The sequence below is a fragment of the Tauraco erythrolophus genome, chromosome 10 (assembly GCF_009769465.1).
Source record: "Tauraco erythrolophus isolate bTauEry1 chromosome 10, bTauEry1.pri, whole genome shotgun sequence".
NCBI classification, from domain to species: domain Eukaryota; kingdom Metazoa; phylum Chordata; class Aves; order Musophagiformes; family Musophagidae; genus Tauraco; species Tauraco erythrolophus.
In genome coordinates, this window is record NC_141474.1 from 12,217,329 (window position 1) to 12,241,848 (window position 24,520).

Sequence of the window (24,520 nt, forward strand, 5' to 3'; positions counted from 1 at the left end):
GCCTAAACCTTAATTAATTACGTAATTACAAATTCATACCAGCTGGATGCATATCCATACCCAGCAGATGTACAAGGATTGAAATATTTTAATCTACATGTTTAGGTAACTCTGAAAACAGTCATTGAGAGGTGTGAAAGCATCAGCTAGATCAAAGTGTCTTAAAATCGGGGAACTTAAAATATGGCTTGCACAAACTGGCAGGGTAAGGGCCTGAATGAGTGTACATTGTACATCTCATAATGTGTTTTTGCTAGTTTTGTGGAGGAGTGATGTTGCGCTTTTGAATATAGAGAATGCATTAATCTCAAGACAACTGATATCCCAACAAGAAAAATTTCTAAAAAATATCTGTACATGCTGTTGAGCTGCATCAGGAATTGGAGAACTTGCAGAATTATTTCTTCCCCCGCCCCTACTCCCCCGATTTGTACTGGTCTTTACATGACAGGCAATATTGTCCTCCAGATGTATCCTGCTGCACTACGGTAATTAACTTTGGGCATAGCAAAGTAGCTGTGAACCACTTGTATAAAAGATATATGAACATTGTTCTGTTGGGATCATGCAGGAATCTCTTTGACTTTCATGAGTCTAATTTTCTCAGAATCAGCAAGCAGTAGCCCCAAAACCCATTCCTCACTCTCTTTTCCCAGAATACACTGGTTTTGCTTTCGTTTCTCAACAATGTTTCACTTCTAGTACAAAAATTGAATTTCCAGTGGCAACAGTAAACTTGAACGTGTGTGCAACAGCTCCGTTCAGCAGCACTGTGTAAGCAGCAGATGCCTTAGCAACTGTAACTAGAATGCGCGCACTAGTACAGGCACATCCAAAAGTTTCGATGGGTACGTCCCAGGGTGAGGAGATGTTGCCCCTGCTAACAGATGCAGAACTAAACACTCCTGTTGTGCCTTCTGTAACTAGGCTGTCACTTGGGTTCTACTGACTGCCGCGAAAATCTGATTCAGTGCACTTCCATGATGTGGTCTTTATCCTGGTCCTTCTCAGAAATGAGCTTTAACTAGCAATGTGTGCAGGAATTCAGCCCTGAAGCCTTTACAACCTGTTTAGTTCTACAGATTGCCTAACATTAGTCTTCTCTGTGTTCTTTGAGGCTGTAAAATTTCTTGACTAGTATTTCATCGTGTATATGTTTGGGTCTATATAGATAATGATAGCCAGAAAAACAATGAAGGAAACATATGCTTTGTACTGGAATTTTATCTCTTGCATATTGCGGAGAAATGGTGTCTTGGTGAACATACTGTACTGGTGAAGAACTATCATTTCATTAAATGAAATGCACCATATGCTGCAAAATGCTGCTGTTCTGCCTGTGTTGTGCGTACACTGCTTACATACTCTCTGATACTGCATGATGATGGGAAAGATATTAAGTTGGTTAATATAAAATTTCTGATTTATAATGCCAGATCTGTTTTTTGGTGGATAAATGTTAGCATCCATAAATAATTAGATTTACAGTTTTTCTTAGGAATGTATTGATTGACTCTGTCTTAATATTTACATCTGTAACTTTGCATTTGCAAGGACAAACATGAAGGCTGGGCTGGGGGTTGGCAGAAAATCTGGTCTTGCATATTCTATGAAAAACATTACTCAAATTTCTCACAGGTGAATAAACCGCATGCATGGATGAATCTAGTTAATTCAATGGTTTAATAAACCTAGAATCCCAATGAGGCTATAACAAATCCCTTTGGCATCTTCGAGTTGTGAGAAAGATGTATAAAATTATATGGAAGCAGAAGAGCTCTTTGTAAACTTGAGGAGTCTTTTGCACATTATTTTTTTTGTTCTACTCACTACATGAAATAGCTTCTATTTGTGGCTCAGTCATGATAAAGTATTAGATCAATTATTGTTTGAGGGCAATATCTGGGGTCAATTTATGTCTGACTAGAGGGTTTTTTTTTTCCTTCAGATTGTTTTTGAAACAGTTATGCTGCACTAAGACAGATGCCTCTATCTTAATGTCCCTTTGAGAAAGATGGCTAGTTTGAAGTGGAAATTTCTGCTGCTCTCTTGTCAGGAAGCAGCACCTTGTCATAAGCTGCCCCATTTTCAGATGTTAAACATGTGGATCCTGGATCAAAACGAATTCTCTAGTTAGCAACACAGGAACTGCAAGCTGACTAGGACTGACTGATTTAGCAAACCAACTGGAACTAATATAAGTGCATAAATTTAATTATAAATGCTAGATTTAAGGTCACTGTACTCTGAACTATAATCTGGACAACTATGTGAAGCCTGGTCAGTTCTTTGATGCTAAGCCTTCCAGGAAAGAAATATCATACAGGAAATAATAGTTCTGCAGTAGGTTCCCTTTGCTGCATTTTGATACAGAACCGAAATCTTAGGTTAGTGATTGTGGTGTTCTTGTTATTTTTTCAGTATCATGTACATGTTTGCTATTTTACAAGCATTCACAAGTGCAGGATACCCACTCCAAGAAACCTAGAATATGTTGGAAGGCGTATATACTTTCAGGTGAAAAAAAAAAAGCAGATACTGTGTTATCATGGAAAGTACCTACCATATCTTTAGGAAAGGGACTCTGTTGTTCTTTACAGCTTCTGAAATGAGAAATAGGTTCTGCTTTCATTTTCCACTGAATTAAATAAAAAAGCAGGTGAAGCAATGCTGAGTGATGTAAACCTTCTCTCAAATATGCACACATAATTTTACACGTATATTTGGAATACAGTAGCAGAAACTTATCTTCAAAATTTTCAATTAGTGAAGTTCTGTGGAGTTCAGGGGGAAAAAATAATGAAAGTGAAGAAAGGATGATTGATAAGAAAACTTTCCACTGGACATACTCCTGTATAAAATTGTAGTTTTATTAATAAGTGAGAGAGGATAAAATGCATGAAATGGTAGCTAAATACGTGGAAAGCCATATACTCTGCCCTGGTTTAGAAGATCATAAGTACATGAAATGGGAATGCAGCTGAATTGATTGTGATCTGATATTCATTATACTTCAGCAGTGCTGGCAGAATCCCTTCAAACCAAACGTGGATAACATGCTTTCTTAGCACTTCCACAAAGCCTTGAGTTTATAATGACAATTAAAGTGCATCTTTTCCAATAATTGCACAATCTGCATTTGGTCTGTGCTAATCAGCTTTAAGAAAACCTAAATTCCACATTTTAATATCAGAAATCCACTTAATTATAGGTAATCTCTGGCTCTGCATGTCACCTGTATTAGCATTTATATTCCTCATCGAGTCTGCAATATAATTTTCTGTTTATTGTCATGAACATCCTTCTAATATGTACCTGCAATCTCATGAAGGCCATGGCTGGCAAACAGCCAAGCTCTTAATTTATCTTTGCCTTATCTTATTTAGTCCACTGAAAGAGAGTGGCAGTGTGAATGGCAAACATTCTACATGGAGGGCCAAGATGACAGCCTGAACAAGCATCAGCTTGTTGTCGTTTTCATCATGATCTTCATGGGATTCTTTTAGAAATGAAGACCTGATTTGCCTACCTGTTTCTGGAGGCTGGGTACTGGCCTGCAAAACTTGCTTCCTCAGCAGAAAGCTTATCCAAGAAGGCAGTGCCCTAAATTCTGCTCTGTTCACCATTTGGAACAGGCATCCAGGTAGAATTTATTCTCTCAGGAATTTTTCTTTTCTGATTAATTGTTTTCCATACTAGGCTATTATGTTGGTAAAATATTTACAGCCATTATGATGAAAATTGCCAGGAAATGAATTCACACAGTCTTGCTACCTTTTGATTTCTTTTTTTTTTTTTTCCCCAGGACTTTGAAACACTGTTGTGGTTTTGGCTTGCCTCTCTATTCTTGCTATCCTTTTCTGTCACACTCAGTAATTGGCCTAATAAAAGGCAGAAACAAGAATTTATTACACCTTGGGCAATACTTGAAACGAACTTTATTTGCTGGAGCAGCACTTTTTATCTATTTGCTGCTGTATATTTTGACGTTCCTTCTAAATATTAAATTTGACTTTATTAAAAGTTAAATCTTGGCGCTTTTTTTGCGATTGCTGCTGTTTTTGCAGTTTCTTAGGCAGACTAGTACATATATAAACATATCATTTTAATGAAGCTTTTGGAGAAACAATATAAGCTGTGACCATATCTACTTCATTACTACCAGAATCCACAAAAATGGTATTAATTAAAGACTGGCTTTTTTAATACCTTGTAAATTAGCCTTGAAAATAAATTATGTGATGAATTGAGAGAACAAAGATGAGAATTATTCAACTTTTCGTACCTTTTCTAAGCTTGGGATTTGATGAAATTTTCCTCAAACAAATGATACTCTCTATGTTTAAAATTGTTTGCAAGAATAACAGTAGTAAAAATAAAACCAAGTTAGATTGTTATGATGTAATTTTCACTGTTGAGTCTGTTTTTCTTCCACGTGCTAGGTGGTAAAATGGTCAAAACTTTTTCTTTTCTAAAAAGGCCTTAAGAAATAGCAATACGTCATCCTTGAACTGTTTATGCAGGAATTTTTATTCTTTGAAATCTTCCAGTGTTAAAGCAACAAGAAAACATTTAGAATGTCCTTTGGTGGAATCTTATTACACTCGTTATATATGTAAACTGATATTCTTTGATGCCAGCACGTTGCCCATACGGAGAAATCTCTGTACAATTAAATGAAAGGAAAAGGAAAAGGACTAAATAAAAAGTAATATTTTTCTCTTATCTGATTAGAATTAAATACATTAACAAATCGTCTGGTAACACAAATAGGCAATAATACAAAAAATCTACATTGTACATTATTTCAAGAAAAATAACTTCATTTGAATACAAAAGGATAAATACACTTTTTGTCCTATAGCCACTCTTGTACAGTAGGTGAACACAGCATCTTACTGATGCAGTGCTGCTAAGGTATACAAGGATATGACTGGCTCGAGTTGTATTGAGGGGCTGTTACACATGTGCATCACTAACATCAGACAAAGAAATCTTTCAACCAACAAGGGTTACAGAGCAACGTTCACTAAAGCACAGGTTGGAAAGGATTCGGGGATTGAAGCAGGCCAATATGGCAGCTTTTACAGATTTCCTTATACCCACAATGCACTGACAGCAAAGAATGCCTGTATTTGGTCGGTCCACACACCGGGCGGAGGTACAGTAGCGCACCATGTAGGAGTAGCAAACGTTTTCTGAAGTCTCTTCCCGTTCTGGGGGCTGTCCAAGCTGCTTCAGTCCCGGGTACGCTTTGCAGCTAGCATTGATTTGACAGGACAGGCAGCTGCCAACTTGTCTCGAGTCAGAGGTGAATGAACAGTCTTGGCCCAGAGCCCTGTCTGCAACTGAGTAATATGGCTTAGTTCAGTCAGGCCTTCCTAGTTGGGATGTGGTTATTTTTTCTCACTTTTTTCCTTTTTAAATTTTGGTAACAAACGCTTGGATTTTGTTTTGCTTTCATGTGGCATGTTCATTTGAAGCAGAGTCTGAATGTGATACCATCGACCGTCCGCAGCCTAGCGTGTGCAAAGCCCAGCTGCTCCTAGGAGAGCGGCCAGCAGCAATAGAGGCCCCTGTGATACCGCCCCCTGGCCGGAGTTCTGGCTGCAGCCTCCTGGATCCCTTTCACACTTCAACTTCTCACATAAAATGCCAGTGTAAGCCGGAGGGCACTGGCATCGCACGTTGTTGATGCATGTTCCTCCATTCTGGCAATGCAGTAGTTCATTGTCACATACGTTTGCTGCAAGATAGCAGGGGAGGGAGGGGAAAAAAAAGCAGAATAAATGTAAGTTCATCTACAGGAGAAACTTGGCACTTAAACTAGAACTAAAACACTACCTTTCCCCTCTTCCTGAGACATATAAACAGGGGATGTGGCTTTTTCTAAACACTTCGAGTTTGAATTTTTTATTTTATTTGATATTTTCTCATTTATTTTTATTTTTTTATGCTGTAGTCTTGGAGAATCATGTAATTCACTTCACACTGCTGACTATGATAATATCAATTACTGAATTAATATGAATAATGATTAACAATGAAATAATATGAATATTAATACCTGCCTTGTGTCAGTGTCTGCATTTTTATAGTTACCACTGAACTGGATCTGTAGGTCAGTATGTTATTATTTGAAAGGCCCAACATACCTAGAGCTTTTGGAAAGCATGAACAGGGGTTAAAAATGCAACATGGCTTTGCTGAAGTAAAAAGATCTGTATGAGAAGGCAGGGGTTTATAATCAAGAACTGCATGTATTATATGAAAAAAATTACACAAAAAAGATACGGCAAGCACAGACAGGAACTTCAGCTTTCTGTTCGATGGAGATTATATGGTGCATACATATGGAAATAAAAGATAATGTTGCTATTTCCATTACAGATCAAATATTTCTTCTTAATTAGATTTGCTGCTTTTGTACAAGGGTAACTGGCATCTTAAAATTATCTTAGTTAGATACTGTAGCCTGATATAATAACTTCAGAAGTCAGATTTCATAAAAGAATTAAAAGAAAATAATACAGGCAAAAGTTTGAGAGCTGCACAGTATTATCACGTTGGAAGAATTGGCAGCTTTACTTCGTATTACTTGATATCAATTTAAATGTTTCAGTGGGTAAATATGTAGAGATATGAGGAACATACTACTTAAATGTGTCAATGTGTGTTTTAGTCTAGATGGTATCACTAGTAGAACGTGTGCTAGATTACAGCTCTGCCTTCTAGAGGACCGGCAATTTTAGTAAAGATCTTGCACCTACCATCTAGGCAGAACGTAACAGTAAAAATTTTCCCTCAGAGAATTAGGGAAAAGATTATTTGGTTTTGAAGTAGACTCAATATTATACACTGTTTATGCATAGCTTAGCCTGGAAATACCCTAAATAATTAAGAATAGGGAAATTATTGTTAATTTTACTTTAAACATTGCTATTTATTGCTACAAAAAAGAACAGTTTCATAAATGTGAATTTACTTATTTTTATAAGCAATCCAAATATTATGAGAACTAAAATCAAAACAGTCCAAGTTCTTAAGTGATGCAATTCTACGTAAATCTATACAATTTTGTGTACTAGCAACTTTACTCGTAATCTTATCTGTCCTGACTTGCTTTCAGAAAAATATTTTTTTTGCTCTAGAAGGACTCTGTAACAACTGCTTTCTAATGTTCTGCATCCAAGTGGGCCAAATAATAATGCAGTGTGTTAGAAAGTTATAGATGCAATTGAGAGAGAACAGTTAAATATTTTTTTGAGCGATTCCTTTAGCAATCAAAGTTTTTTTACTAAGAGCTACAGATTTAACGTTGTTGTCCAGTTTCTGAATTGTAATGTCAAAATTTGAATATTAAGGTACAACAAACAACGCGTATTGATCACAGCCATATGTCTGAATTTTAATGTTCTGTATATACATTACAAAAAGTGTTTATATTATGTATGAGGAGCAGTAAATCACCATCAAAAAATTGTGGTGAGACTAACCCAGAAATATATAATAACGGGAAAAAAAATGAACTGTATTTTAAAACTCAATATTCGAGTTACATCTCTTAAAACTAAGGCTATATATCTTTAAAGCTGACTTTATTATTCATATTATATATATTTAGCTGTATCAATATACAAAATCAAATATCTTATCTGATGATACAGCTACCGAATCTGCTTGTTCTAGACTACTCAGTGCTGGGATGCTTCCTACACTTCAGGCAATGAAAATGGAGAAATATCTGTCCCATCAATACTGACCATTGTTTGGCTTGAATAATTGAGTGGAAATCAATAGTTAATTAAATACCACTTCTTAAACAGCAATGAGATATCTCATGCCGTGTTTGGCCCTGAATATATTATCCAAACTTTTCCAAGTATTCAGTAAACTGAATTTATTTTCCAATTGCCTTCCTATTTTTAAACTTATTTTGACGTTTTAAGAGGTCATCAGCCCAGCTTCTGATGGGTAGTTACAGATTGCTGGATACGTGTGGCTGAAGTGCTTTGCTACATACTGGCTGTTCTGCCTGGCGCACTCATGCAGGCTGCTATCAAACGCCTCTAATCATGCTGTCTACAAACTCTGGATACAATGTTATAAATGCTGATTTTTAAATCAGACCATCTATTTCTCATTACAACGTTTTTAAAATAAACTTAAAGAAGGCATGAACCAAAAGCTTTCCTTCATTATTCTGGCATACTTTTCAGAATTTACCCACAGAAACACATTTAAATTATAAACAGGTAGATTTTCACGGTCTCCGCAAGCCACTACTTAGCTGAAAATTCTTGAATTGTAAAGCTTGTATTGTCTGAGCTTTCTTTGCCTCAGTTTCATCCTTGTATCTCTTTCTCTTGCACACACAGAGGTATGTATCATGTAGATAGCAATTGTGGTGATTTGGAAGTTAAATAAACAATTCTGAAGATGTTATGAAATCCCATTCTTAATTTTTTGTCAATTTTGTTTTAATTTTATTCTGACCAACTCTTAACACTGTTTCCACCTTCCTGAAAGCATGGTCAGGATTACTTTTAAAACTTTAATATTAACTAATTATGTTTATTCAATTTAGAAATTGTATTAGCTGTAGCTAATGAGTGTAGCACATCAGCAGCATGAAGAAAAGTACTTTCAGTGGAATTTAAAACAAAGTTTATGCCTTAAACAAAAGTAGTCGACATGCTGCCAATACCAAAGCAAGGCAAGTATGTCAATTGTTGTTATGAAAATTAACAATGTTTCTAATATTAACACAGTATTTTGCTAGGATACATGTTATGACGCGTTTTATTTCAGAAGTGGCTCTAGGCTTTACTCGAAGAAGGCAGTGACCTTGGGAGCTGCTGAGCAGGGCAGGAAGGACCAGGACCTTGCAGACCCCTTGCTCTGTGTGAAGCCCAAGGAGAGGTGGTGCAGGTGGGTGCGGGTAGGGCTGGTGGAGCCCCAGCATGTGCCTGGCCCTTGGCCCTTCCGTTTCCCCAAGCAGCAGGAGCAGCAAGCCTGGCAATACAGGGCTTTCCTGCCTGTTGTACCCCTCCTACCTTCTCCTACCTGCCATGCCCTCGCCCCTTACACTCCCAGCAGTGAAACGTTGCCATCACTGCTGAGAGATGTTGAACCAGCTCTGCCTTATCTTCATCATTAAAAGTAATAATAATGAAAAATTAGTTTGAATTAATGTGAAAGACATCAGGTATCAAGTTCTGATCAAAGATTGAAACACGGAGAAGTGATGCAAGTAAAAGAACTAATTCTGAAGTAATCACGTATGACTATTAAAACTTGTGGCTGAACTAGCTGTGGATTTGCTGGCAGATCTTCATTAATTAGAAGACAGGACATCAAATTGATAATTTGAGAAATAAAACATATATCTGATTTGCTCTGGAGAACTTTGCAGGCCTTTTTTGGGGACATTTCTGAGTACAGACTCTAGATCTGTGTTTCTGTGGGAAGTGAAATATTTAAAGTAAAATAAAGGAAAATTTAAAATGTTATTTCGTAATTCAATTTACAGTCCAAGCTATGGTCTAATTATGAGATCCTTAAAACACTATACAAAGGAGACAGAAAAAAAGCCACCTGTAAAAATGGATATAGCTACTTGAAGATTTTCTATCCTTGGAGCAACACCCTCCCCCCCCCGCCTTCCCCCCCTGTAATTAGTAAGAGATATTATTTGTTTTGAATTAAAATGTAAACATCTTTTCCGAAGTAATCATTAATGAAATATTGAAGCCTCTTTTTTAGGCTAAGACCTCTATGAAGGATGATGAAAGATGCCTTGCCACAAGTCACAAAATATTCTTGATCTGTAATTCCAATGTTATTACATTTGGAAATAGAATAAAAAAGAAAATCAAGGGGAAAATATCCAGTCTTTCAACCAGCTCCAGCAGTTCAAGGGGTAAGTGATGTGCTAGTGTTTCACAGAATTTATATTGGTTATTTAATGAAATGTATTGAGAGTAGCATAGTTGTTCGACAAATGTCTACTTTCTTCTTAAATGTTCAAATCCAAATACATGAAAACTTCTGAGTCTGTCCAAATCTCAACTTTAATACCTTCACAGCTTCTTGCAAGAAAAGAGATGGACAGCTGTGACTGATTTTGGTTCTGAAGCCGCAATATAGACATAGTAACACAAATGCAAGTCTTGCTCACTTCGATCTGGAGGGCCACCTCAGGCACAGCATTGTGCTGTTGGCTTAAGTTCTTTCTGGTTACTGAGTCTGGGAAGCTTCAGAGCACATGCACAGGCCTTTTGGTCTGCCTACTGCTCAGACAGGAAAGCAATACACTATTGGACTTAAACACAATTTCTTTTAGCCTCTTGTCTTTCCTGAAGGCCATCCAAGAGGGGAGAAAATACATTTTGTACCTTTCTTTGTGCTACTTTAGTTTTTGTAGAGCTTGCCTAAAGTAGCATCTTATTCAGATGAGTCAGCCACAGGAATATGAGAAAGGACAGGCTATTGACCTAAAAAAGAGAAATGAACGTATTCCCAAGGACACCTTACGTGGGATAGGTGGTGTTCACTTTCTGCATCAAAATCTGGTTTATTATGACATTTTCATTGTTTGTGGGAACAGCATAAAGACCATTAATGATAAAGTCATGGAAAGAAAACTTTTTATTAGAGGTCCTTGCTTCCTTTCTCAAATTCTTAAGTCTTTAATTTCAAGCAATGTGTTGTATGATCTCTCTCATCAATATTTTTCTTCAGTGTGCTCTTTTTGTGGTATCATTTGTTACAGCCTTCTCTCTCTCCCTATCTTTTAAAAACCATCTCTTCACTTTTCTCCTTTTTGTCTCCCAGATCATGTGTATTATAGTCCCTGGACAGGTTCGTGGGTTGACAGCTCTGAATATATCACACAACATTTCAGTCTATTCTAAAGCAATGATGCGAGCTTTGACCCTACTTCTGCTGCAGTGAATTTTCCATACTGTTTGTCAGTAGTTTGTGTGAATGGCACTACTGAAATCATGAGAGTTTTTTGACCTTGGATTCCATCCATTGTTCATAACTTTGAAAGCATGCAGGTCTAGTGACTGAAGAAATTGTTCTTGGCTGTTTTTTCTCTAATGCGTCTGTTTCCTTGGTACATCTTATCTAGTAAAGAATGTTACTTGAGTTCATTTATGAGGAAGTTTTCAGCACACATGCTAACAGAATATTCCATCTCTGCACAATAAGTGAGTAAAAAAACAAGCATAGTGAAACCTATGTTTTCAGTAATGATGCTCATAGGTAGCTTCAATATATGCAGTGGTTGTTGAACAGAATGTTGAAATGCCAAGAAAAAAACGGAAAAAATGAGGAGGTTTCATCCCGCTACATAAATAAGCTCAGTAAATTGAGGCCAAGCACAAGCAATTTCTTGTCAAATACAGAATTAGTTCCTATGACTACTATAAAGATTCTGTAACTAACAGGCATTATTCTCTTAAAATGTGATCATTTAATCAATAAATGGTAAAAACAATCACAGAATGTAAAAGAAATTGCAAGAAAGAGGAAGCTTGTGTGTATGCTTAATAAGAATACAAACATCTACACATACATACAGCAAACATGCACAAGAAAACCTCTGCAGTCCTGAAGGTATTAATAATGTTTTCCCCACAATTTGTCAAATAGACATTAATGGAATTGGGGAATGCAAAACACTTAGTCTCATTCAAATGCAAAGGTTTAAAATTGTTTCCAGTTGTATTGGAACATAAGTGAGTACAATCAAAATATTTTCAAATTGCCAGAGTTAGCAACAACAAATTATTTCTATTATTTGAAAACAATCCTGAAAATACAATATACTCTTGTTATGTGTTAAAGATCTCTATGTGGAGCAACACTGACTCATGAGATTTTACCCATATAAAGTAAATATTAGGAATGAGGATATAAGGGCATGGGCAAACTTGTAAGTAGTCAGGTTTCTTCTCAAAGGTTACAGCTATTGCTTTTATGATTAGTGTTGCGCAGCGCATGACAAAACCTCAAATTTTTATAACTTAAGTATTTCATTCTCTTGAATAACCAGTGGCTAATAAATGACTTGGAGGTTTTGTCACTTAGATTTCTCTCCCTGCCTGTCTCCCAATTAAATCTACTGTTAGATTATTATTAGAATTAAATTTGTTGTTACAAGTTACAGTTACTGCCAAATGGTTTTTATATGTTTTGCTATCATGAATACACATCAGTGTTGATCAGACTTTTTCAGTGGTTTTAAACCACAGACATACTCAATATGAAAAAAGCTATTGCTCTTTTAAATGAGATATTCATAATGTGTTTTTTTTTTTTTTAAGGGATACTAATTCAACGTTTGCTGTAGTGGGATCAGTAAAACTATCTTAGGATACTGTCAAGTCAAGACAAGGTAGATGCTTTGATAGCATGAAAAGAAAACTGAATTGTGCTTATCTACCACAGCATGTTCTGAAGTTAAGACAAAATAAATCAGTGTAGACAAGTACAAGCCTAAAGCGTATCTTACTGTGTCAAAACCATGGTCATAAAATGATGAACATTAATACAAAGATTTCTGCTGCAAAGTTGAAACAGTGCTGTGATTAATGATATTGCCAGCAATACAAGGAAATAAGCATTGACCAAGTGAGAGCAGTTTCTAAAGGCAGACATCTTCATCTTGGCTTGTCTTAGAAATGTCTGTTAGAGGCACAATTGAAATGACACTTGTTTTTTTTTTTTTTTTTAATCAAACCAGTTTTATTAAGTTATTAGAGATTAAATGAATAGGTGGGTGATGGAGGTACTGTGTTTGCTGAAAATTTCTGGTAGCATTTTTAGATTGTTTGCCTACATGTAATTTCTCTTCTTTCTGCACAACTCTCACTTGAAAGCTAAGCCAGTTCTAATCAAATTGCAGGAAAAATCTTCAGAGTTTCTACAAGAAGAGGCAGCGACTATTCAGAGTTCTCAGCACACAGCCGCAGAATGGTGTGTCCTCTCTCCTGTTTCATGGGTAAGCTTAGTTGATTACATCCCACTACTGAAAGCGCAAAATCGTCTACAGAACAAATTTTATTTTAACCATGATATAAGGATAGCAGAGGTAGAAAGTTACTGTATTTCACAGGTTGTGTCCATGCTTTCTCATTTTCCATCTCTATTCTGAATCTAAAATCCTTGGATTTAATTAATAAAAGCTAATGAGAAGAAATACATCAAATCTGTCAAAAGGACAAGGGGGAGAACTGAATTTGGAATTCATACTCTCGCACAATAGAGAAGCCATAGCAGCTTTGGCAGAAACAACAAAAGATTGCGTGTTGGAATGTCTGAAAACAAATCCAGATTTAGTTATCTAGGAATTATGGTTGAGATAATACCTTCCAATCTTTCTCAGTTTCAGGAAATGATTGATTAACCTTTCAGTTTTCTGATTTTCATGGTTCCAATTTTATATTTCTCCAAAACAAGATGATTTTTCCCAAAAGTCAGGGAAAAAAATTCCTTATTCTTTTTATTGCTTTGCTTAAAGAGGAGCACCACTGAATTGGTATGGCCCTCATCATATTTTAGGATAATCTCAGGAGAGCAATAAGCTACATCATAGCTTTAGTTGCTCAAAAGGGACTACATACCCCTATCATTCATATTCCACTTACAAAGCTGTAAGCTGCAGTGCCATTATTTCTATCTTTCTGGAGATAAATCAACATTCTTACATGATCCGTCTTCTCTTTCCTTAACTAGGAAGAGAAGCAATTGAAACTACAGAGTTGTGGGTATTTTTTGTCTAATGCTAAAAGCAAGGTCAGGGTTTGGATGTAACCACTATCAATAAGCACAAAAACTCCTCAGATACAACAGATGAAGTGGTCATCAAAAGGCCCTGTGAACAGTTGGAGCATGGGATTTCATTCCCTCAATACAAGCAACTACTGCCATTAGAGGTGCCAGAGGGCATTTCAGACATTTACATGGAGCTGGCAGGTATGTTTTAAGACCTATGAGAGATTTAGGCTGTGGGAGCGGTGGCAGGAGGTCTGCCAGAGGACTGCCTGCCTGTCTTGGGTGGCTGTTGGGGCCCTGAGTGTGCTGGCAGGCTCTGACCACCATGGGCAACCTGCAGCCCTCCATCTGGAGTGTTGCTTCCCTGCCTGTGTTTGACATCTGCTCTGATCCAGTGCAGCTGTGCAACAGGCACTGGACACAGCTCTTGTGGGAACCCCTGAGTTGTGAGCAAGGGCTGTGAAAAGCCTCATGTGAAGCCACCACTCAAGCACCTTCTGTCCACCAGCCCAGGAGTGCATTTGAACCCAGGCCCTTGCCTTGGTCCTTGCCCAAGCAACCCGGTGAGCTTGGCCCATCCTGGCCCTGCACGTTTGACCTCCTGATGTGACCCCAGACCTGTCTCCCACTAGAGGCTTGTCTGGCAGTCTGCAGGCTGTGACTGACCCTGCTACTGCCTCCGGAGCTGCTCGGCTCAGCTTGCCTGACTTGGGTGCTGCGGAAGGGACCCTGTGCTGGAGAGCTCTCTGCCCTGCTGTCCCCTCTTCTCCCTTCCCCTGCACCAGTCCCCTCCTGGTCCTGGCTTGCTGTCACCCCGTGGAACCACCAGCTGCCATTGCTCCTTAGCAGCAGCACTAGACACCTATGGTCAGGCAGTTCAGTCCTATCCAGAAACCTATCGGGGTGGCTTTGCCTGAACAGCAGCATATGCACGACAACAGTATTTTCTTGAAGTTCCCAAGAACTATTAAACAAAGCTGCAACATGTATCGCTTTTACAGAGCACAAAAAGGCAGAAGAAAGCCTGGAGAGCAAACTAAAGCAGGAGGATGCAAAGGTCAGCAATTCAAATACATGATTATGAATTATATAAAAGGCTGAATGTTCCTGCGTCCTTAGCTGCTAGGGTGTTTGACTTGCAATAGTGTTTTGGACACAAAAGAACTTTAATAATTTCTCTTTGTTTACAAAGACAAGTTTTTCTTCCTACTGTTCTTCCCAACAAATGCCGCATTGAAGACTTTCAAAACCCATGAAATAGTCCCACACATGTATTACTTTGTTTGGCAGTAAACCCAGAGAAGATAATCACAACTGAAAATATTTCCTGATGATTTAGGGGATTAGAATTACTCTAATAATTATTTTCCTAAAATTTTGTAGGGCAAAGTTGGTGGGGGGGAGAGAGAGAGAGTGAGAAAATGTGTTGGTGGCTTCTATTAATGATGACATTAATTCCACAGTACTACTAATCTGAGGACAAATATTGGATGTATTGGTATTCCTCAAAACATCTGCATGACTCTGGATCCTGAAGTTCTTTGTAGACAAAACTTATAATTATTTCAGTGAGCTGCTGAGTGAGAACTTTGATAAAATTGCAATCTTATGTTATTTAATGACAGTATTTTAAAAAAGTAAATTATTCTCTCCCTAGTTTTTTGCTCCCCAAATTTACAATATGTTTTTGTGCATGTGTATGTGATGTGATGATATGTGATAGATGTGTGTGCGCTCTCTGGCAATTTCAGCAAAAGTATTCATGATATGATTGATAAAGGAGAGGAGACTAATGAGTTATTTAAAGTTTTTATTGCCCAAAGCAGCATAGTAGTTGTAGCTTAATAATGTATGTTCTGGTTTTGGTGTTAAGAAAGAGCTAGTATTTTAATAACTCAGATGGAGTAAGGTTGGTTCTGCTAATTTTATTTTACAATACTTGCTATGTATAGCAAACAGTGCATAGAAAAATTCTTTGACTTACAAGTAATGATTTTGGATTGTAATGGCTAGTTTTTTAAAACAGACTTGGTATTTATTTTTTACACAGAAGATGCTATATTCGTGTCAAGTTAAATTTTGAACACTGCTACTCCATCTATGTTTAGATTTGCGATCTAAAATAATTTCAATGTTGCAAACTTTCTTCTTGCTGCTTTAGCTTAAAGCCATTTGCATGGGGCATTTTGAAAAATTAGTAACAAAATGTACTGGAAATATATGCTATGATCAACTTCTAAACTACATAAAATAGCATCTGTAATGGAAACATCAGCAATCTTTAACCACATTATCACAAATATCAAAGATATTAAAATGGAGTGGGTATATAAGCTTTTGCAGCTTTGAGCAACCTGGAGTAGTGGAGGGTGTCCCTGCCCATGGCAGGGGGGTTGGAACTAGATGATCTTTGAGGTCCCTTCCAACCCAAACTGTTCTGTGATTCTGTGTATCTAAAAAAGCAGAGTCACACCTTGTGTAAATGTGAATTATGATCAGCTGTGTTACAGTGAGCACAAGGTGAAGCCAAGTTTATACGTCATTACATATTCCTCTTGTGCGTATTTTTCAAAGCAGATAGATTTAAGAAACCAGGATAATACTCTACTATAGGAGACCGAAACACCAATGTCCAAAGTAAATGGTGTAGAATCTCTCAGGAGATGAACATTCAGAATTTATGTGAACATTAGTTACAACACAAAGGTAAAGGTAAAACATTTATATAGTTCCTACAAAACATACTAAATGTGAAGGATGTTTTTTCTTTGTTAAAGCGACAATGCTGGGAATCAGATCTTTCTGAATCCGCATCGACTTATTGTTTTGAAAGTGGATGAAATGCTTCAGATTGCTTTTGTTGAGCTAGCTCTAGAACGGGGATAAAACCACTGCCCTGTAGGTGTCTCAAAGCTCTTCAGAGTAAGAGTTGTTATTGCCAGTGAACAATGGAGAGGTTGATGCCAAGGAAAGTCAAATGATTTGCCTACGCTAACAAAAGAAGGGAACGAACACGAGTCCTGTGAATTCCAGTTCTGTTTACTAGATTGCACTGTTTATTAGATAAATGCAACAACAGAGTTGATTACTGTTTCCAGGGGAGTTTGGAGACTCTCAGCTATAAAAAGGCTTATAAACTATTAAGTTTAAAAAAAGGAATAGACAATCTTGTCCACTTAAGTGTCATATGTAATTGTGAAAGATGTTTAAATATTCTGACAATTGGAAATACTGGTGTCACGTATGTACCTCCTTCTAATATCACCAGTCAAAACTTTAGCAGCTTCATATTCATATATCAGGAACATAGTAAAGATTTCCTAACGTTTTTTTTATTCTTTCTGCTTTATCTTAGCATTTACAAATATTATCTGTTATTGTATATTTTTAACTATTACAGTAAAATTACAAAATGACACTCAACAGGTGGATTCTTATATAATTCCTTTCTGAGATATACTGGATGATAACATGCTCTCCTGTAAGTGGGGTTTCAATCTGTGTAATACTTTACTTTCCTACTCTTTTCACCAGAATATCAATAAGATGACTCAAACAGCTGGCATGTAGCACTCAGCAAAAATGAGAACTAATAAATTAATGTATCAAATAATTAAAACTATTAGCTGCTTCATGACCATTTTCATTAGTGATATTAATTGCTACAGACAGACTTGCTTTAGGTATCATTGTGCGTTTATCTTCATGACAGAGCAGCCATTTGATGGGAAAACAGCGATAATAGATGCTCACTTTCCCACACAATCTTCTTCAGGCACACTAGTTTTTCTGTGATGTGCTACGCAAGTGTAACCAATGTGACAGAATTAGCCAGTGTTTTAGCTGAAAACACTTTTTAAACTGACTTATAATATCACATCATTCAGCAAAAATGTCCAAAAGATGCTCACACCAAAACACAAAATAACTCTTTGTTTATCTAATTGTATTGCCTCTTAACACAATTTTAAAAGCTCTGATTATTTGTCTTTTCAAAAGTGATGGTTTGATAATAACACAGTTAGAATTTTTAAATTCCTTATTACACATTGACCTATAGAGATGAAGACTGCATACAGGCAACCTACATATTTTTCGCAATATTATTATGCAGACTGCTACTAATAAGTTATTGCAATATAACACCATTGCACTAATCTCATTTTATCAACTCTACAGTTTTGCTACAATGCAGAAAACATCTGAATAAAACCAGACCTGGCTTACACTTAGAGCATTCAACATGTGTTTGGGTGAATGTCTGAAAAGTTCTTTTTACATACATATGAACTAATAATATAATGCCTCTAAACATGGGTGTTGATATTGCTTGCTATGATAAAATGTTAAGATAATTTAGGATATTAAAAAGTCCAGAGTTAAAAGACTGTCATGAGTAAGAACTGTTTCCCTCTCTGCTTTATACGGTTCTTGCATTATTTTGACATGCTGATTAACATACTTATATTTCTGTTTATCAATCCTGATGCACAAAGGTGTTAAAATTTAATTATTAGCGAAGACTGAAATAACCTCAAATCCTCAAGGAATAGATAACTGTAAAATATGATTTCACTTCAAAGTACTTGCTTTATTTTATTTAAAATTATTTTCTCCAATTTTTAGATTGTCAAGTCATGCCAGAGTTGAAAAAAACCCAGAGATATCTCCATTAATCTAGACAAAATTAATTCCTCTATAATGAGCGTGTTTTATATTTCTAAAGACTTATTGTATCAATATCCTTAAACTTCATGATGAAAAGAAATAATTCTGTTACTCAAAATGTCTTCCACTCACACTTAAGACGGAAAAGCCAAGACCTTGGTCATTTTCTCATGCTCCTGAGAAGCTGTGCCTATAACAGCATTACAAACTCATATACTCACCTTTAATTTAGAGAAGGGTCACACAATAAATGCTCAAGTTTTATAAAAATATACTTCTAGAATGTTGTGTATTCTTTTAAATCACAATGTCTGAGTATATTTTAAAACCTAATGTCTACGTATATTTCTTTGTAGAAATCTCAGAGAAAATGGAAACAGATTTCTGCTGAAGACAATTTGGATGATGAAGCTGTATTTCCTGACAAGTTCATCTCTTTGGATCCAGTCCTGTCCTCTTCCCCCTGCCATTCCCCTTGCATAGCCATACCTTGCATAACCTGAACCCCCACAACTCCTATCGCATGCTTGTCCTTCTTTTTCAGCAGCCTTGGCAGCGATGGCGATGGAAATCTGACTTCTCTGATCACAGCTCCTCCAGAACTGTGTGTACTCCTTTACATTGCCTCCTATAGTGTGAGCCGGCGTTTGCTGCATGCCTGCATGGAGCGCCAGCTGACAGGTGCACCCGATACTGGAGGACACGAAAAGGCTGTAATTCCAGGTAGAGTGACTTTCTGTAGGACTGGTCTATGCCTGGACCCTTGTGAGGAGTCAAATACTGAGGCTAAATGCCAAGCCTCCTCCTGCTCCATGAAGCCACATAGCAAGCATGGCTAGCCAGCATGTAAGGCCAACCTCTGCAGGGAAGTGCCGTCTTGGGCAGCAGACATTCCAGCATGGCACCTGCTCAGGTTTGAAACAGAGGCCCAGTGCAGTGAGAGCGTGAGATGAGTGTGAAATGCAAGGGGTTTATGCTGCCTGTGTGAGACAGCATTTCTTAAGTGGTAACATGGCAGATCTGAGTGGGATGATGGTTTTCTGAAGACTGCAAAAAAGCTACAGAATGAGCTAAAAGAGAAGGATGAGTGCTAAAGGGAAGTGGTTGGAACTGGAACAGAGAGGGGTTTGGGCCAAAGCCAGGATGGGTGGGAGGGGGTGAGGGAGGTGCTCAACACATCTTAGGTGGCTCAATGTTTTGTATTTGCAAAACAGTTGAGGTCTTCTAATGGTGCAGAGCAGCGTAGGCTTGCAGCATCATCGCTAAGTTGTCATGTTGCCACTGAATAACAGAAGATATAACTGGAGAACACTTCTCTAGCATCTTTTCAGTTGTGTTTTAAATTGGTAATGGCTTTGCATGAACTAGCAAAGCTCGCGGGTCATTGCAGAAAAATTATAGCAGTATATGGCTTTATTTTGATAGGTGGTGTAAATCTTGACCCAAATTTTCAAACCTTTGCAGAAGTTATGCTGTGTACATGCAGCCTTTCATGTTTCTCCCCAGGTATGTACCAAATGACACGTGTGCATATGTATTTCGAGGCATTTTGAAACATCTGGCTCAATTTTTTAGACATTTGTGTTGTAATACTCTGTTATAATCTGTCTGTAAAGATATGCGGAATAGGATGCTTTTTCTGAGAACTGAAGCCTCCTTGCACAGAGCTGCGCTTTGCTGCATAATGTCAACATAATGGGGCTGATTTAAGGATGCTATGTTTGCCCGCGACATGAATTTCCTCACACTGACGACCCCAGTTTAAATCTCATTGTGGGATTCTCCTGTTCGGGAAATCAGTGGGAAGTAAGCCAGGTTTTTGAACCTTGTGAGAGTAACTTGTTCTCCTTGGATGCCAGTCAGTGCTTATTGCCTCACTATCAAAATGCAGCTTCAGCTCTTTAAAGAAACAGCTACATGCGGCGAAACTCTCTTTACTCTCATTGGAAATGAAATTCTAAACTCTTCAAAGTAAGAGTCTTATTTCAAGAATCTTCTGGCTTAAAAGGAAAGTTCATATCCCATTTAAAGTATGTGTAACATTCAGAGCTCAGTGATGCAGCACGTCATTAACAGAACACCCTGCTGAATTGTTTCCTATGGACAGCTATTTCTATACTGAGGATACTGGAGGCGTTTGTTCCTCCTGCACCTGTCAGCATATATGGGGACTGGTTTGTGTATGTAGGTAACAAAGCTGGTAGCTCTTTTGATTGTAGCTCTCGTGTGTCCCTGACCTATAGGTGCTCAGTCCTATTTCTTAAGGTTAACCTAAATAACTATTCAAGGGAGAATTGCTCCTCCAGAGACATTACGGCTGAGCTCCTTATAACCTAGCAGTTTTGAAGTGCAAGAATAGATTCTTGGGTCTGTCAGAAAAGCCTTCAAATTTAAGCAGGAAATAGAGGGCAGGGGCTCGCACGTAGGTGTCGCAGAAAGATAAAAGTGTCTGTCTTTAGCTGTTCAGAGATGCTCATTATACAGCTTGCCCACAGGCTCCTTAAGCTGGAGAAATATTTTGGTTTATTCACAGACAGATTTTGTTATGCTTTATTCTTTGTACATATGGAAAATATACAGGGTTTCATAAACGTCCGAAAAGTGTGAAAGATTTGGAAAGTTACTCCACTCGGTCTCTAGTAGATTTAGCCAGTGGCCCCACTGCAATTGTTATCACACAGTTTTTCACTTCCATCTGAACAAAAAGACAGTCACTGGAAAGAAAAAAAATGGCATATAAAGAAGTACTTGTCCAAGCTGTAGTTATAAAAATACAAAACAGTTTTGGGCACAGTGCTTTCATCATTGTGGACCCCAGCTGTATATTGAAATGAGTGATGTTAATGAACACAGTCTCTTTAATATAATTATTTCAAGTTGATTTCAGTTATAAGTAATCTTCTATAGACATTAATCACCAACAACTGAATTATGATCAAACTTTCCTCTTCTCTGTAGAAATCTTTAAACTTCCAGCACTGTCACATCTTCCTCTTCTCACCTGATGATTATAGGTAAAAGTTTTATTAACAATGTAATTATTCTCCTTAGAAGCCAAGATAATTTTAATGGGCCTGACTTGGCTTCATTAAAAGTCTCTTTTAATGATTTTGCCATTGACTGTAGTCTAACGTGAGAGAAGAACAGTTCATAATCAACAAAATCATATCTCAAAATTGTGCAGGGATGACAGAAATTGAAAGAACAATACCATTAATATTTCGGAGAACACAATGGTACTTTTGTATGGGCTATCAGTCCTCTCTAAATATATATTGGCTTAATCCTGTAAAGCTGTATTCATGTACATAGTTGTTATTCATATGAATAGCTTGTCTAAAATTTGTGTGGTAAAGGGTAGTAGTCAAAGATCTGACAAAAAGCTGGACTGGCATTTATGAGATCAAGCTGCTTTTTCCCAATTTTATCATATTCATGTTCCTTGTCAAAATATTTACTTGCATGCTTAACTTTAAGATGAACTTGTAGTTACTGGAAGATTTAGTATATGTCTCAGTGGTCTGGATGTAGAGGAAGAGGAGATGATTGTGTAGGCAATTATTAGAAAGAAATGCAAGGAGAAGCTAAAGGGGCAGAATGCTTGCAGGTGATTTGGTGAGCTGGCCATATTAAAAATGTGGAGTAAAGTGAGTATATAAAAAAAAGATGACTATTTAAAAGTATTTTTATAAAAATTGCATTGTTAGCAGAGTAAAACAAAACTTTACAAAGAAATACATTTACGAACAGTGAAGAAAAATGTTTAGATTATGATGAAATGAAGGAAAAAAAAAGAAGAGTACAGACTCCCACATTTTAGCTATAAGAACATGCTAAAAAAACAAGGAAGGCCAGAAGTGTTCGAGCAGTGTACTAAAGTAATAAAAAATAGTAATTGATTTTTTTCCTAAACACATCAGAAGCAGAAACTTTCTAGGAAGTCTCTAGGGCAAACAAATGATGTGTAAGGTAGGGAAGGGAAAAATCTAGGAAGTATTATTAAATACGAAGAGCTTTAGGAGGTTACCAGGCTACTGCCTATGTTGATGGAGGCAGGCTCTGGAGGTGTGTCTCAAAAGTTTATACAAATCATTCTCAAAAACCAGAAGATAGTCTGTTGCATCAGACCAGCAGAAGCAAATAATATTGATACAAGAATTTTGAAAAAACGTAGAAACAAATTTCTGTTACTTGTGATTTTACTATTTAATTGCCAAGATGGGCTTGTTTAGGTATGAGAAGGGACTATGGCAGATGTGATTTTTATAAAGAGCTCCAAGGAGATTGAGAGGAACTAAAGACTAGGAAGTAAAATTTCTGCAGCAAGCAAGTTGATAGAAATTGTAATGAAGAATGGAATTAGCAGAGAGATGAATGAGCGAGATGAGCACAGAAGAGCGAACTTTCTGTAGAGGGAGATAATGGTGTACAAACTTAATAGATGAGGGTTTTTTTAAAGAATGAGTAAGTGTATGGATGCAAATGATTAAGTTGATAATGTATCAACCTTCAAAAAGATCTCTCAGCAGTGTTTTTCAAAGAAACCAATAAGAGAGGTGGTTTTTTTTTTTTTTCATGGAATAATCATGGATTGAATAATAGGAAACAGAGTAAGGATAAATGCATTGAGACCAACTAAATATGAAGATACCAATAAACTCTTTGGCAAAGAAAATCCATAAGCTGTAGCTCCCTATGGTTTGGATGTCTGTGCTGAATGAAATACCACTGAAGCCCACTACTGTCAAATAGAGGACACTGGAGTAAATCGATCCCTGGTCTTAACTCAGCACAAGCTTACTAATTTTCTACTGTAAGATATTCTACTGTCTATAAGCATGGAAGCATGAAGACAAACATGCTACTCGGGACTGAAAGATTTTGAAGACAAGCTCTAAAACAGGCTAGGTAAGATGATCAGAAAACAATAGGGTGAAGTGGGAATCGGGAAATGTAAAAGGGCACTTCTGTTAGGTGTTTTAGTTAAGAGCTCAGCTCTTGAAAGGACTTCATTTTCAGAAATTCACTGCTGAGGTATTCAACCTATTGATACTAAATAATAACTCCTTTAGTTCAACTAAATTTCTTTAAAACCTTCAGTCTGATGAGATTCTTTTTTTCACCTCTGTAGATTACTCTTAACAAATACTGTCAATGAGTCAAGACATCTAATACTCAGCTCTGTAGAAATGCAAACCTGAAGTTGGAAATGCTGATTGCTTTAGGATTACATCATTTCAGCATGTTCAAATTCAGGGCAGAAAGACACCTTAACATCAGGTGTGCCCCTGTACCTAGAACAACTCTGAAATCCATTAGAGGTGGAAGCTAGTCTTTTAAAATTTAAATTTACAGGTAGACTGAATCTTGGTATACCTACTTCCATGGCATCCATTTATTAAGGCATAATATTAAAAGGCATTTTTTTACTTTCAATAACACTGGGGGAGTTTAGCTTCTGTTAGGGGAGGCAGTCAACACCTTGCAGGTTCAAACCTATCAGGTCCTTCTAAACTAAACTTTGATTTTCATATTACCATTGTGAACAGAAAGATCTCTTGGGAGAGATATCTTTGCACATGTGTAAATGAAGTTAGAACAACAACTACTGAAGTCTTAAATAGCATGTGCTAGTGTCAGTTGCATCAATATCAAGATAGGAAGTGTTGAGTAATTGCCTCAGATCAGTAGTTTTTATCTGCAGTTAAGCAGGATGGAGATCACTTTATTTACTCCTAAATGATCCTTCTAAGGCCCCTTCTCAAAAATGTCCTATCTGGGCGTGTCTGTGGTGCTACAGATCTCTTTATTTCTGTCCTCATAAAAAGGCAGTGAGCAGGCAAATTACATAGAAGTTATGGCCACTGAGCAGGCTTAAAAGGAAAAAACATTTAATAATTCATGGCAACTAACTGAGTTATAAGTTTCCCCTTCAATATGTTTCCAAAGGAGAATAGATTAAACGGTAATTGCTATCAAGCTTTATGTTCTATTTCATGTACCTAATAAAAGTTTATCTAGTGAAGCTTATTTTGTATCTTTTTGATCTATTCCTAACCAACTGCAA

The 24,520-nt window shown here is 37.1% G+C and overlaps 1 protein-coding gene across 1 annotated transcript in view; it reads right to left on the reverse strand.

Annotated features, from left to right (window-relative positions):
- Window positions 1–5,519: 5,519 nt before the first annotated feature.
- Window positions 5,520–24,520, reverse strand: part of NTNG1 (netrin G1) — a 160,016-nt gene continuing 141,015 nt past the window's right edge. Inside the window, exon 9 of the mRNA XM_086617725.1 lies at window positions 5,520–5,746. Within this exon, the coding sequence (XP_086473851.1) occupies window positions 5,520–5,746 (227 nt within the window). The remainder of the gene's footprint in view (window positions 5,747–24,520) is intronic.